This window comes from Botrytis byssoidea (assembly GCF_014898295.1).
Source record: "Botrytis byssoidea strain MUCL 94 chromosome Unknown BBYS_009, whole genome shotgun sequence".
Classification (NCBI taxonomy): Eukaryota; Fungi; Ascomycota; class Leotiomycetes; order Helotiales; family Sclerotiniaceae; genus Botrytis; species Botrytis byssoidea.
Window position 1 is genome coordinate 1638082 of NW_024065850.1, and position 15776 is coordinate 1653857.

The 15776-nt window shown below is 42.5% G+C and overlaps 4 protein-coding genes across 4 annotated transcripts; 3 read left to right on the plus strand and 1 right to left on the minus strand.

The window, feature by feature from the left end:
• Positions 1 to 515: 515 nt before the first annotated feature.
• On the plus strand, positions 516 to 905 carry EAE97_005628 (uncharacterized protein; the record flags this gene model as incomplete). The annotated part of the gene is made up of 1 exon (XM_038876140.1): positions 516 to 905. The coding sequence occupies one exon, from the start codon at positions 516 to 518 to the stop codon at positions 903 to 905; it is 390 nt and encodes a 129-aa protein (XP_038733477.1).
• Positions 906 to 1579: 674 nt separating this feature from the next.
• On the plus strand, positions 1580 to 3568 carry EAE97_005629 (uncharacterized protein; the record flags this gene model as incomplete). The annotated part of the gene is made up of 4 exons (XM_038876141.1): positions 1580 to 1946; positions 2017 to 2542; positions 2575 to 3036; positions 3076 to 3568. 4 exons carry the CDS (start codon positions 1580 to 1582, stop codon positions 3566 to 3568), a joined length of 1848 nt encoding a protein of 615 aa, XP_038733478.1.
• A 950-nt stretch (positions 3569 to 4518) lies between these two features.
• On the minus strand, positions 4519 to 7077 carry EAE97_005630 (uncharacterized protein; the record flags this gene model as incomplete). The annotated part of the gene is made up of 5 exons (XM_038876142.1): positions 4519 to 4679; positions 4734 to 6327; positions 6384 to 6632; positions 6684 to 6817; positions 6876 to 7077. 5 exons carry the CDS (start codon positions 7075 to 7077, stop codon positions 4519 to 4521), a joined length of 2340 nt encoding a protein of 779 aa, XP_038733479.1.
• A 7127-nt stretch (positions 7078 to 14204) lies between these two features.
• EAE97_005631 (uncharacterized protein) lies at positions 14205 to 15149 on the plus strand (the record flags this gene model as incomplete). The annotated part of the gene is made up of 1 exon (XM_038876143.1): positions 14205 to 15149. One exon carries the CDS (start codon positions 14205 to 14207, stop codon positions 15147 to 15149), a length of 945 nt encoding a protein of 314 aa, XP_038733480.1.
• Between the last annotated feature and the right edge of the window lie 627 nt (positions 15150 to 15776).

The following is a 15776-nucleotide window of genomic DNA, read 5'->3' on the forward strand; positions in this document are numbered from 1 at the left end:
GAGTTGGAAATTAGAACTCTGAGTTTCAGATTCCGGAAACACACAAAAATTGAGGTGCGTGGAGCGAAAAAGCCTTGTTGAATGTTCTGCTATTGTTGTCATAGAGGCTTTTATCTTGTGATGATTTGATGCGCAACAGATCTCCATTGGCCACTTGTCTGTTGATATTGGAAAAAATTCTTGATCTACTCCTCCTGTGTTTGCTTATACAATGTGGCTCCGAATGAATTCTACATAACTTCTTGAATGTTAGTTTAGCTAAGCTACCCCCATTCTCTCGGACTCAGAACACTGTCAAGATACCCAAGGAACAAGCCTCAAACAACATTATTCTAAATCATTCCTTGCCCTATAAATACCATGTACTTCGTCCCCAACATTTTTAATTCTTTTTCTCCTCATTCACTCGAATCTTGACAAGATAAGACAAACACAAAACTTCATCGAATACAGATTCAGAATCCGATCCACATACTAGATCACGAGTTCAAGAAGTCACCACCAAGACCACAAAGATGAATTCCGAAAACAGATCCGGAGTCATCTATTTCGAAGTCGAAGAGCTTTCACTCACCGAAATGGAAGAAGAAATTTTGCGCATCGCTCTCCAAGGAGACCAAGATTTCGACGATCCACCCATCGTAGACCCAGCCCTCGTAGACCCAGCCCTCGAAGAGCCCGTCATCGACGACCCGCCAGTCGAAGTACCCCTTCTTCAACTCCGACCACAACCACCGCAACCACAACCACAATCATTCCGGTACTCAAACATCATCACGTTGATCCAGATCATCGAGTTGATTGCTTTGATCGTCATAGCTTTCTTCTTCCTCTCCGACTGCTTTTCTCCTAAACCCACACCCACCCGAACCGGACCACCACCTCCAACACCAGCTGGACGGTGAATCGAATCCTAATTCAGTCAATCCACGGGGATGACTAGGATAGGGATTGGAGGGGAAGAGGGTGGATGAAGTTCCGCGGCAGAGGAGACAGAAGGACATAACGCGCTCCTCACAACACGTTTTCTTTTGTAGGATAGACTGAAAAGACCTGGCGTTTATCAATCGAAAAAACATTTAAATCAGAAAAAAAGTTTGAATAAAAATTTATAACCCGAAAACCAACCAGTGCTAAATTAATGCTAATGTGACTTTGATAATGTGCAAAAAAGTAACTTTGAATAATTGAATGAAGAAGTACACAAGAGTAACTGATGTAAAGTTGCCGGGAACTGGAAGATTTAATCCAAGAGTCAAGAAAATAAGATCTTTGATCGTTCTCCGTGGGGTCATGATTTCTCCTATATGCACTGGTATGTGCACTCAGAATGACTGAGCCACTTGGGTCAGTCAAGTAGATGAATGACCTCCAGTCTTTTCCTTGCGACACCCATGGCTCATCCAATGGGGAAAAGAAAATTATGCAGGTTTCCGACGAGCGGCAATGCAGTTATCCGCATGAATTGTTTATCGACGGGGATCTCGAACCCTCAAGTACTGTTCTTCCCCTTTCGCTTTCAGCTTGCTGAACACTGATTCCCTTTTTGCTCATCTATCACTAAACTCTTGCTCACAATATGTCCACCGCATCAAACAGCCAATTATTAGCCACTACAAAACGTGATTTTCATGAACTCGCCCAGCAACTTTTTCTGACGACTCAAGAGCTTATAAGACCACAGAATTATAGGAGCGATACCTTCCCGCAGTCGAAAAATTATGTACTTCTCCATGAGAAAGAGCAACATCTAGCAGATCACATAGCAGTCCTCGCCCAAGCCAAGGAGGGCGCAGCTGGTGTGTCAGCAGCTATGATCGAAGAGTGCAACGGCCGAAATTCACCATCGCTAATTATTCGAATTGCATCAAACGAAACGCCTTTACCAGGAACTGTGGATGGATTACGTAGGTGCTTAGATATAGTGGAGGAAGCCGCTCGTGCAGGTGCGACGGGATCAATCCCTCACAGAACAAGAATAAAAAGTCGAATGACTGATTCATACGTATGATTTAGAAACGGATGAGCACAGAGATGTTCACAAGTCAAATCTCATGCAAATTATCAAGCTGAGCAAAGGTCATCTGCGACGCGACATCGGCCCACCAAAGAATCGAGGTGGAAAAGTCAGACTTTTGCTTTCTGACAGGCTTAAATCATTGCGATGTAGACTTCTGGTACTAGAGAACAATGTTGGAAATACCCATCTGCGAAGTTCTCTTTGTGTCAATCTTCCAGAATTATGCCAGAAAATCGAAAGCTTTACTCTTTCTTCCGAAGAAAGTCAATTGAACCATTTAACCGCAATAGTCCTGGCTGCTCACAAAGTGTCGACAACCGCCAATAATCCATCACTTGAACATCAGCTCCAGATGAAAGGTATTGACCTTGATCTCAGCCACTGCCGCACCGTCTTCCAAATCGACGAGATAAGCAAATACCTAGACATTAGTAACGACTTGATAGACCTTTCTCGGAAAATCAGGTGTAATGGTTTATTTTGCAACATCCGCTTGGAAGTGTGCACTGCACCCAAGGCTCAGTATCATAATGATCAAATATTACATGTCATAGTGAAATACAACTCATTTCTTTCTATGAGCAATTCCCGGCGGGTTTGCCTCCAAGGTGCATAGGATCTAGTAAGTCGGCTTGCTTTCTATGCGACTTGTTCATCAAGAAACATGGATTATACCGTATTTCGCGTTCGCACGGCAGACTGTATCCAAAATGGACGATACCAGAAGGAGATTGGGCTAATGAAGAGTTAAACCTGAGGTTTAGTGAGATTTTGAAGGACGTGAGCCTGGAAATGCTGCAGATTAAAAAGAATTTCGTGAGACGACCCGGGTATGAATGGAATGGTGCAGAGAGCAGGGTGCATCTATTGATACTTCCGTCGAACTTCAATGCGATTTCAAACCCTATAACAGAAACGAGAGCTTCTTTGAGGTCAAAAATTTCATTGAAAGTTGCCGTTGTTCATAAGTCTCAGTCTGAGCTTTCCGAAGCCTCGAAAGCCACAATAAACACCACGTGCTAAGCTTGTGATCTCCCGCCAAACACGACTGCCAGTTCGGCTGTCGTAACAGGAGCTTTGAACGGGCTTATTAGTACTGTTCTCGAATCAGGGCTTATCTCAGGTTCCGACTCGGCGCCTTCCATTAGCTCAAGACCACCACACCCAAGTTCCTTATACGATTGCCGCCCACAGGACCTCCCCAGTACAATTCTTATCTTCCCCGATAACCCCCTAGACACAATTATCCTCTCCATCGGTAAAGTAGAATACATACTTGATATTCGCGACGTGGAGTTTGGATATCTCAATATCAGACCAACGAAGCAAATTGATGTACTGACAGGAAGGGAGCAATCGCAAAGTAAAGCGTTGGCTGAAGGAAATCATGAAGGACTCCGACTTATAGATGTCAGAGGTTCTGAACTTGATGGCGAGCTTGTGCTCACCGGCAGAAATTCGGTTTCAAGAGAAGTGGAGTTTTTTGTGAATGATGGGGGAGAGTGTTGCATTTGTGTCAAGATTGTATGGGGTGTAAAGGAGGGGTAATGGAGGAGAGAAGTGATGTGAATCCTAATTTAATGATCATGGTCATCAAAGTGCTTGAGATTAGGCTGTTTGGTGATAAGCAAAACGCAAAATCTCATTCTCATTAGCTGCAACTTACAGCCAGCACACCCTGTTCACCGTGGCATTACGGATAACAAATCTTCGAGAAATATTATTATTCATTCATGATATTACATTTGATATTTGTCTCGTCCTACTAGTATGCGCTATCCTCGTATACGAGACTTGACGCGCCTATCACACAATCGTATATCCATATCTTATTGTGTGCATTCGCATTTTCTTGCATTGCCGTTCCCAAAAAAGATCCCATCCATCCGTGCAGCCGCCCATCCCAAATTTCCTAGCAGGCAAGAGGAAAGACGGGAGACATAATAGACATCCATCCAGTAAAATCCCGATCTTCCTTTCCATTCCCATTCCCAACCTCATGTCTTCAATAAATATCATATCAAGATAGAGGATCTCCCTTGAATCATATCCCCTTTGAATAATGCAAAAATCCTATCATGCCACTTCTCCGGACCAGCCAGACCAAACATCTTCAGCGTCTCGCTCCAAATGATTTGCTCGTCGCACCGAAGAAGGCACCCGTAAATGAACCAACGAAACAAAGACGAAGAGCGCAAGAAACACCACACTACCACCCACTAAAACAAGATACATCAGGAAAAATTAAACAAAGAGAAAAGGTATAAAGCTTCCGCCTGCACAATATCGGAAAATTGTCATATACGCCATCAAAACCATGCCACCAGGTATATCAAGATCAAAAAACACAACTCCGATGATTCACCATCCAACACTATCGGTGATTTGAACGACCTAAGAATAATCATACAGCCTGCGACCGACCTAGCAGCCAAAAGCAGGTATTTTCCACAGGAGGAAATGTATCCTGTATTATGAGGATGCGGGGTGGTTGCGCTTTACCATCCTTTCTTTCTAGCGAAACGTTTGTTCAAGAGAGCAAGAACCTTTGGTACGTTGAACTGAACATACTCCAGGTCAAGATCTTCTTGATTATCCTTTTGCATCTCGAGTAAGTCATCGAGTTTCAGATCAAGCTCTAGTAGGCCGCGATTCCGTCCTAGTGAAGTCAGCATGTATTCATATAGGTAGAAGATGACCCGATAGTCCATACCTTTGTAATGTAACGAGATAACAAAGGTTCCGGGCAAAGGACTGGTAAAGTTGAAGTAGATATTGGCTCTTCTGTTGTCGGGTACGTTGCTCTTCTGGATAACTCCTTGTTTCTCCAATTCGCCATGAGTGAACTTATACGGACCCAAGACTTGATGCTTTTGTTGTTTCCGCTTGGTACCTTCACTTTGACTTCGAACATTGTGCAGATAACTTTTGTAAGTTTCGAGTTGACCGACTAGATAAGTGTTGTGATCTCGAATGGTCTTGAAAACTTGATCGAGTTTTTGAGTTTCGAGAATAACTCCATCTTTAAGTGATCCAAGATGTTGGAGTTCTTGTTCAACTTCATCCCGCAAAAGGCTGAATTGATCTGACTTATCAATGACCCCCAATTCCTGCAACTGGCTCAATAATTCCATTGCCCGAATACCTTTTCGCACCATGACAGCATCATTTCGGTATTGACCTGCCGCATCAGCAACTCTTTCAAGACGAAGTGGTCTACGCGCCACAGCGCTGTTGCTCGGAATTGATCTCATAATTTGAACGAATGTCGACTTGGCTTCCATGAAGAACACTTCCTCTTGCGTAATGTCGAGTGCAGCAGTCAAATCATCAATCGCGGTTTCCCATTTGCTAAACAGGGGCAAGTTGATAGCCCTGTTGTCTTTCCTGGGTAGTTGTGCAGGGGCCGGTCCTAAATCGGCCAGGATTACTGCCAAATGTGAGTTCTCATCTTTATTGAGTTCGGCCGTGTGTTTATCGAGCAAGGCATGAGTAGCATAAACTTCATTGAGGGTAATTGATAGCTCCAAATCCTTCTTAGATAATGCTACATAGTTGTCCATTTCCAAACTTTCATAAAAATCCTGAACTTCACAAAGATCAAGCATAAACTTGTTGACTCGTTCTTTGTTATGTTGAATGAATGGTTGAAGTTTGGCCATATATGGCTCCTTTGCATATGAGGGTTTGTTGGCGAGGTTTTGAAGCATCTTAGCAATCAAGGTCAAAGTTCGTCTAGGTCGATCGGCTGGAGTTCCATCAATGAGCATATATGATTTAGGGGTGACAATAGCAGGGTTGATGAATCGCAAGAAAAAGAACCCTCCGATAAGTGTACAAATCACTTGATCGTTGGCATCAGGATATTTTCTCTTTGTGAGGCTTCGAATTTGTTTGCAGATCCATCGAATTCCATATGGTGTTTCCTCTAGCCCGTCGATAATAGTTGTAAGGAATCCATTTGCAATCTCCATAAGCATTGTTAGTCTTGGTTCGATAATAGCCTGGACCTGTGTGTTATCTGCCGCTTGCTCTGCTGTTACTCCTCTGGGTAGGGAAGCCGGAAGTCCTCCTGTCTCCAGCTCAATCTGTGCAATCATTGTTTCATAGACCTTCAGGGGATTGATCTCCAAGTCGAGATCCTTCAACTCGATAAGTCCATTGATTCTGTCTGCCAATACAGTCTTCAAATAACTCTGCCCGGGACCTCTTCTAGTATATGTTGTCATCATGCGAGAGACTGGCGTATTCGCACGGAGGAGAGAGGAATATTCTGGCGTGTTATCAAATTGGTATGTTAAGACAGACTGCAAAACAAGGGTCAGTACTGGAAGCCACTCAATTCACTTGGGGTGTGGCCTACCTGAAACATAGTCAAGAGCAGATGTTCTTCACGGCTCTCATATTGATTTCCGTAGATGGTGAACATGACTGTTTGCAGCAAAGAATCGATCTCTGCCATAGTGACAAGGCGGCACAAATGTGCAATGTGCCTTGGCTCTGATTGAAGCAAAAATAAAAGGTTGCCATATTTTTGTGTCTTCTCGTCATTTGGGAAGAATCCTTCTTGCAAGTCGGTCGCATCTTCCAAGTGACTAGCTACCTCATTTTGCTGACAGAGATATTAGTTGTGAAACTCGGCTTGGGAAGTTTAAGTTCCTACCTCTTCCAAAGCCATGCGATTCTGAATCAATAAAGCAATTCTCGAATCCAGATACCTAACATCTTTCTCCAACACGAAATTCTTCTTCGATTGTGATGAAATCTTCGACTTGAGCTCTCGTAGAACCTTTTGTGCTACATCAATGCATTAGTACAACATTCAGGCCAATACCAATTGGACCAGAATTCTTACCTTTGGCAAGATCATCCTCAATTTCCAAATCCTTCTCATTCGCAGACATGGAGAGATAGAGAGTAGTCATAGAATATCTCTTTGATTGACGGGCAGAGCGAGCCCCATCGTGTGAAGACATGGTATTTTGTCGAGAAACTGGTTGGAAAGAAGAAGATGAGGCTGTTGATGCCCGAGAAGGGGTTTGAAGCATTACACTCATATCGTTTGGTGACCGAACAAGTCGGATTTTCTATAAATTAAATTGAAGTGCCAATATCTTTTGTAACACTGTCAATGGAGTCTTTGATACACCGTGGTGTGTTGCGCAAAAAAGAACAAAGAGAATTGTCGATCTCTGTTCTTTGGTTGGCCGAGAAGGGTAGATAGATGGACAGAAAGATTGGTGGAGGATTCGAAATTATTGTAAGATGCCTGGAGCAGGTGGTGATATGTAAGTATGTATGCTGTGCGCTGTGTATGTATGTACTTTTAAAAGTATTCGAAAGATCAGACAATAGTTGGAATAATTGAGCAAAGTTCTGTTGGAAGGAAAGAAAGATATTATCGTAAGGTTGAATAAAAATCGAAAATGAGAGTGAATTGGATGCGATGGTATAGTTTGGAGGGAGCACACAGGCTTTGTTGAATTTTTGGAATTGAGAAGGAGGGCTTGTAGATCGACCAGCGAGCCGCTCGGGTCTTCACCCCAAATTACTTGACGAAAATCTTTTTTTTTTCTCTCTTTAAAATAGAAAAAAAGAATCCTTCAATTGCGATATAACATGAATGATTCAAATGGGGATATCTTGTTGCAATATTCGCATGCGGCGCCGATGACTGAATAATATGTTGATGGGTTGCGTTGTCGCAAAAAAAAAAAGAAAAAGTTCCGCATGCAAGAGGATGACGATGAAATGATATCTGGTAACGTCTGTCAAAAGTGTGTAGTGATTGATTGCGATACGATGGATGGGTTTGTGGTGCGTTGCGTTTCGTTGCGTTTCGTTGCGTCGCGTACAATAAATAAATGAAGGGGCGAGGTTTATATTCGGTATAGTAAAGTATGGTGTGATATAGTATATTGATTGAAACAATATCGGGGAATTGATTCAAGATTTGTATCTCTATACGAAGAAGAGATAATGTTGCAAAATGGGCGAAAATGTCGTCGGAGAATAATCAGGTAAGTGAGGTGAAGGAGGTGGGTTGAAGTGGGTGAAGTGGGTGAAGTGGGTGAAGCGGGTGAGTTGAGTGTGTATTACTTTGATGAACGATGGAAAAATGAATGAGTAATGAGTAGGTAGGTAATGATGTATGATTGATCAATTGGGATGTTTTAAGATGTAAAGTTTAAAGTTAAGTTAAGTTATGGATGGATGAATGGATGGAATGGATGTATGGATGTATGGATGTATGTAGGTGAGATGATGAAGTGGGACGGACGTTCGTTTGCTTTGGCGGGATGGGGAACGGATGGATGGGATAGAGTTAGAGAACAGACGAGGGAGGGGGTGAGGGGGTTTTTCTGCAGAAAGCAAATAGAAACAGTACTAGGTTGATTGATAATGAATGTATGATGCTGGGCAAACGAACCGTCGTACCGGTGTGGGAGGATGAGTTGAGTGTGAGAGAGAGTGTGAGAGAGTGTGAGAGTGTGTGAGTGAGTGTGAGTGAGTGTGAGTGAGTGATTGAGTTGAGTGAATGAGTGAATGTACTCTGTCTACTAAAGTCACCCTTTTTCCAAGAATGATCAATTCTTTTCTTCGATTGATATGAATATTGATATTGATATTGATATTGATATTGATTTTGATATTGATATTGATGAATCAAAATGTCATCTTCACCGGGTAGAGAATCAGAGACTTTTGAAGACTTTTGAAGACCTTAGGAGACCTCAGACCGTGGACCTTGGACCTTGGACCTTGAACCTATGAGTATCTACGATACCTTAGTAGCTAGGAGGGAATAATAAGAGTAAGAGGGATTTCGTCGATATGAAACATCTAAAACTTGTCAGGGGTCCATTTTCGGTGGAGGCACACCAATCAATTCAGGTACGTACGCTGCTGTTGAATTTACCCAAGCCGACTAATAACTTACAATGAGGAGACTAATAATAATAATAATAATAATAGGTACGATAGAGTATCGACTAGAGAATCCATTTAACTCAGATTGTAAACTGTGAACTGGAAAACTCCGTGATTCCGTGATTTAGTATCTACCTAGTCCTAGTACCTAGGTAGGTACTCGTAGTATCTAGTGTATCTATCAAGAGGAGAGAAGAATGTCGAAAAGTACCTACTAGGTACTATTTACCTCGAGCCTACCATACCATACCTAGAAGAATCTACCAGTAGTACCAAGCAGACAGTAGTAAAGCTCATCAATGATGCTTCATCTAAATCGACGATATGTTACTTGGAATCATCATCAGGCTAGTCGTAATCATTTGTAATTGTAACTACCGCTACCTACTTTCACCTCAATCTTGTAATGTAATGTAAATGTAACTAATATATCCTCCACATAACATCAACCAATCCTATCTATCAATTTAATCACGAGCGATCAACTCCCTTATCTTCAAAGCATCTCATTCTGTCTATCATCTCCAACTCATCCACAATGTGATATCAACACTTCATCATCCCCGCCCACAATCCTCCTTTTCCCTTCACCACCACTTACCTCGTCTTCCCATACAATGTCTCTCACCCGCATGAATTACAATGGCTACATCCATTCAATACCGGTCTTGTATTCTCCGACTATCTTACTTACTCTAGAACCTCAAGGAAATGAATCCAACCTTGATCCATCCGTCCAGCCTGAGGATTCTTTCAAGATTAGCATCCAGGACGATACGACACGCGCACGTGGAATTTTATCGCCTTATCACCCATTTAGGTCATTCTTCGATGGCGCAGCAGTGGAGCATAATTGTAGGAGCTAAAAATGGCCAAGTTTGGCTTTGATTCCCTACCGCCAACCCACGTTTCCTGAGACTCAGGTACCTCAAAATAGTATTTGGGAAGAAGTGGTTGCAGCATATCTGTTATGCCGGGTCCCTTTGATGCTGGGAATATTGTACCTAGGCATGTTGGGTTGCATTGGTGTTGGAATTGGGTGTACCGGGTTGTAATCAGCGATGCTGTGTTTACACAACGTCTTTACCTAAGTGGTGTTCTCCTTATGGCTCAAGATTTGGAATCGATGCTCTGTCGCAATAAATCATGGGGAAGGATCAATGACCTCGATAGGATAAGTAGATGGAATCGGAAATTTATTTACTTTATTTCTATGGTTCTTACTATAAACTTAGCTTAGTCTAATCAATTAGAGGAAAACTAATTAAGCGGTGAGATTTTCAAACTTCCTCCCTCACTTCTTTCTTACTGCATACGAATCTGATTCCAACAACTGATCCATCCCATGATGATATTCAATATCAAGTTTCTCTTCAATTAATATCTAACTATAGCTGTAAGTTCTGTTCCTGAATCCTCATCGGTGCTAACCCTAAAAGCATTTTGTGGAACTCGTGCTTCTTCGTGAATCTTTGTACCTGACTAAAAATCCCTGGCCGCGAAGCGATAGGAACTCTAGTATGAACCGATCAAATGGCGATCTTCCAATGTGGCACCGCAGTTGTTCTCCGCAGTACCCGCTTCTAACTTCTAACCCAAGGGGGTAAAACAGATATTGTTCTGTTTCCCTCGGTTCCAACTCTTTGAGTTCTCACCCGTGGAAGGGCGTGGCAGACTTCTGCAACATCATCAATGTGTTCTTATTCTTTGGAACGCCTTCAACTCCACTTACTTTCAGGCCCAGCTTGCTTCCCACTATTTGGGTCCTTTCGAGTACCTGGCATTTGTGCATCAGGAATTACTCCCCCAATACGTTCATGCTCCAAAGGAGCAACAGCACCTATTTTATCAGTCGGCCGAACCACTCGACCTCAAGTGGTTCACAAAATCCGTACACTAAGCTCTTTTTGATATGTCAAACCATTCTAAAGCATTTACGGAGGAAAAGATATCAACGCCATCCCCATTCGATTCCCTTTGTGGACATTTCAGGGGTATTTGGGTAGTTTTACTTGCTTGACTGAGATTAAAGATAGGCCGTGCGCAACATTTTGTTGATCATGTGTTCAGAAAACCACCCAGGATTCAAGAAGTATCTCGTTGGTGATCACAGATGAGTTATATGATCGAGGGTGTTTTCTTGTTCTGCCCTACGACACGTGCTGTCTTGACTCTCAAAAGGATTGTTACTGGTCTATGTACGTACAGTATCTCCGATCTTAAATAATTCTTTTGCTGTATCTTAGGAACTTTATAGACTCGCATCAATCAGCAAGTTGACTGCCTCATGAGTCCACTGCAAACAGTAGGTGTGTAGTCTTCCACACTTCCTTATCTTCCCCTTCATCCTCAATAACCGAACCGAATCCTGCCAGTATTATGACTATAGATCAGCACTCATGATATCATCGTCCTCCTTCCCTCGAAAAGCCTTCGTTGACTTCTCTTTTGTAGATCATCTCTAATCAAATCATGGATGTCACTGACCAGCGAGCCAACTAATATACGATTTGTCTAAAATGTCTCGGACGATTGAACGTTTTGGTGTTGTTTAACTTTTCATTGACAAGACGACAAGCTTACAGGGTAACGTTTTCGATATTGACAGGCCACTTCTATCTCGTTCCGAAGTTCAACCTCGAGGTTCGGCTCGACATTGTGATTATGTACTACTCTGTGGGCATGCAAGGGCATACATCTATGGAGTATATACCTCGCATGTTCACGGCAGTATGGTTCCATATATCCACAATTTCTAATAGCCGCTTCCAATCTCGCAAGACGCGCGATAAAGTGAAAAATGGCATTATGGGAGATTCGGTGTTCATATGGTGGTTATCGTTGTGCCTCCACTGAATCCACTTCTCATAAATCCCTGGTTTGTGGACTCCATTTTTACTTGCATCTGCGTTTGCATTTGGATCCGCATTTGCATCTGCATCTGCATTACACTCACATCTCCTCCTTTCATATCAAGTTATCAGCATATATGTAACCTTAAGGCGCGGACCACTTCCGTTGAACATAGTCCACATTAACTGCGAGACACGGGGATCATCGATACAAAGTTTGGACTTTAAAGCTTCTCCTATTCAAGCTTCCAGCATATAACTAGAATGTATGTGTCTGGCAGATAGGTAAACGATGACACACTGATACTTAAGATTTTTGCAATCAAAATTTCAATGTTCCTTATGTCACGTCATCATAGCCAGTAACGCGAAGGCGGCTAGCCCTCACTTCTGGAGTTCAGTCATAGGGGTTACAGTAATGCTGTTCTCAAAGATCTCCATCGAAGTATCTAGAATCCGCGATTAGCAAATCTCAGATCAGGCTGAAATGAATTGACCAGCTCTGACCTAATGGGACCTTGTCAGTCTTCTATTCACCCTATAAGTACTCGGACCGCGGCCTGTCCCACGATGATTCTACAGTATATATCATGGCTCTTTTCTTTCTCAACAAACCCAAGGCACACAATCCACATGTTCCAACATTTTCATCCGCTTGTACATACCGATCCCACTTCCAGAACATCTCACCCCTTTCTTCCGACCCGAAAACTTGCACAACACACATAGGACTAGTAAGTACTATTAAATCCCATGTATACAACATTTTGGGAAGTTCCGATTGTCATCTTGTATTTGCCTATATATCTTCCTTGCGTGCCACAAGTCATGCAGCGCCCCTGTAGTGTTTCATATATATACCGGCTGGGAGGTCACTGTACCCCGGATTGTCATTGTGCAACCTCTTGGAGGCGATTTGGCGGTTTGTACAATTGGTTTGGTGGTGAAATAGGGTCTATGGCGTATCGATAAGTCGAAGCGGAACGGGATGGATTCTGAGCAATTGAACCGAATTGGATTGAGGGAATACACTGGAAATAAGGGAGACAAGGAAGGCAATCTATATTGAGTAATAAGAAGAGTTAGAATACTTACTTGTATGACATGGGGAAGCCCAAAAGGTAGTAAGCTTAAGCCAAGAGATAAGTAGTCGAAAGCTTCAGAATCTTCAACAGGGTTAGATAGTTTGAGACCTTCCAGCCATGAACCTTCAGTCAGACTGTCAAACCTCCTCCGAGGACTCTTGGGTCGTTCGGTCAAGGTACCGGAGAGTCAAGAGTTTCGAATGCAATAGGTAAAGATTGACGAAAGACAAGCGCAAAACATTTTCCCATAACGCTCAATCAAATTTAGATGCTCAACCCGGATTTCGACACTTCTCCAATAATTCTCTTACTTCCTTTGTTTCCCAGATGAAGACTTGTGCTCCCTTACTTCCTTCAATGGTAAGTGCTCCATTCCCCTTCTCAAATGGTGCCTGTCTACTATGAATCCCCTCTCATCGTTTTTGTCCACCAGCTTTACTTCATAGCCTAAGAGCTAGAGGCATGTATACGTTCGCTCTCTTCCCCACGCATGATGTTTGTCTTGGATCTACCACATGGTTCTTATACATCAACTTTCTACATCTCCCCCCTCGCTTGCAAAATTCTGACTAATGATAAATATGTTGTAACTAGAAAATGCCACAAAACCCATCGTTATAGAGTTACGCCAACATAGAGATGAAAACTTTAAGTAACTGTCAGTCTACAAGATATGAAGATATGGAATTTTACCTTTTCCAACAAATCCAAAGGGGTCTACAGTCATATTTGTCACACAATATTAGTCTGTTGCATCAGAGAGAACAATATTCTTGGAGGCAATTTAAGATACATTTGAGTGAGTTGACAATTATCATTCATATATAAAAAGACCACCGAATTCCGAATACCCCACTGATGTGATATGAATACACAATGCTCTTCCTTCACAAGGCATATGGAATTTCGTCGTGCGGAATGTATGAGACTAAGTCATAGTAACAGCGGTAGCAAGTAAGAAAACTGCTTCTGATATTCTGGTATAGGCGTAAAATTCAATCAACCTCAATTCTTTTTCCTGTTTGGAAAAAAGGAAAAAAGAAAACCTGATACTCAATATCAGTATTAATCTTTTGGTCAAGTCTACATTTGCATTGTGAGAAGATTGTCAAATATTGTGGTTTGTAGAGTCGTCGCAAAATGTCTGAAAGGGTCACCATACTTTAGATTAATGATCTAGACAAGCTTCCGAGGAAGCGTCGATATCGATACTAGAACCGAACAAACCCTCATACAATATCAACGTCCATTCATCTTCCAAATCGAAATGGTCAAATTGTGCCAGTACTCATACTGGCTCTTTGCATCAATTACAGTATGCTCAAGAAGTTGGGAATTTTGATTTCATCATGCAGTAATTTGCAATGCTATTATGCATTTCCCTACACATCAACGACGTCACTATCTCGTTCCCTCTTCACATCCCAAAACCATCGACCACAACATCGTTCACAACGACGAAAATATGCCATCGTCTCCGACGGACGAAGCGCAAATCAACACGGAGGATTACAATGGCCCGAACTGACATCCGCATTTGCGGTTCCAACACCCTACCAAATCTTCAACCAAAAGAAAGGATCTCCCTATTCTAAACGACGCTTTTACGAATTGGTGAAACTTTATCATCCAGATAAACATGGCATCGATACGAATGATGGATTGGACTATGATACGAAACTCTCGCGATACAGATTGATTATTGCAGCCAACGATATTCTTTCAGACCCTATAAAACGGAGTGCATACGATACATATGGAGCAGGTTGGAATGGACGGCCCGAAGTCCTCGATCCTCGCGATAAACATGGTGAGAATCATGGATGGGCAGGTCCCGGTGGACCCAGTCAAAATGCTACATGGGAAGATTGGGAGAAATGGTACAGCCGTGATGGCAAAGGAGAACAGAAACCCCAATTCGTATCAAATGGTGCATTTGTCTTGTTAATCGCAATTTTTGTGGCGGTAGGTGGATTGGGACAACTGACGAGGTTGGATAATTATTCGGCAAAATTCTTGGAACAGAGAGATACTTTGCATGATAAGATGAGTAAGGATTTGAGGCAGAGAAGGAAAGAGACGAGATATACTTTTGGGAGTAGGGAGGAACGAATACATAGTTTCTTGAGACAGAGGCAAGATCCAAAGGAAGAAACTTATAGGAAGTTGTTGCCGAATCCAGAGGTTTGCTCTAGCGAGGATATTAAAGGGAGATCGATGGTGGTTTATCAGCCGCCTAAGAATATAACAAAGGAGCGATGAGGTATATACGTATGATCACGACAGGAAAGGAGAAATGGATAGATACATCAGCTTCAGCCACGATGCTCATCTGTGGCGCCACGAAGGCCAAGATACCGTGGATAGGAAATGTGGACTTATACGAGGCTGCGAGACATATTTTTCAATACATGCTAAGCTTTTCAGTTCTTATGTGAGCGGAGTAGGAGCATTGGGGGGTGGTATTTACTTACGGGTATGCCGGGCAAATACAGCTTTGTAGACCTGATTATCACTCGCAGCAAGACTAAGATGGTTGGGCCAGAAACTACAAATACAAAGAATCAATCAATGACTGAAACAAAATAAATTATTCTGAGAAACCCCGTGCATGCACAAGCACATCACATTCGCAATTGCTCTGAACCATTGGAGTAATAAAGTAAAACACAGAATTATTGCCCAGAAATCCTAAACATGCGCATCAACGTGTACAAAGTTGCCCCTCATAACCCTTGTATTCTTTTCGTCATAGCTTCACTCAGCCCTGCGGGGATTGGATATGGATACTTGCGGTACTGGACATCTGTCACCAACCAAATACATTCGACAAAATCACAGCCACTTTCTATCAGCTGCTGACTCCAAGACCATTTGACGTACTCCACA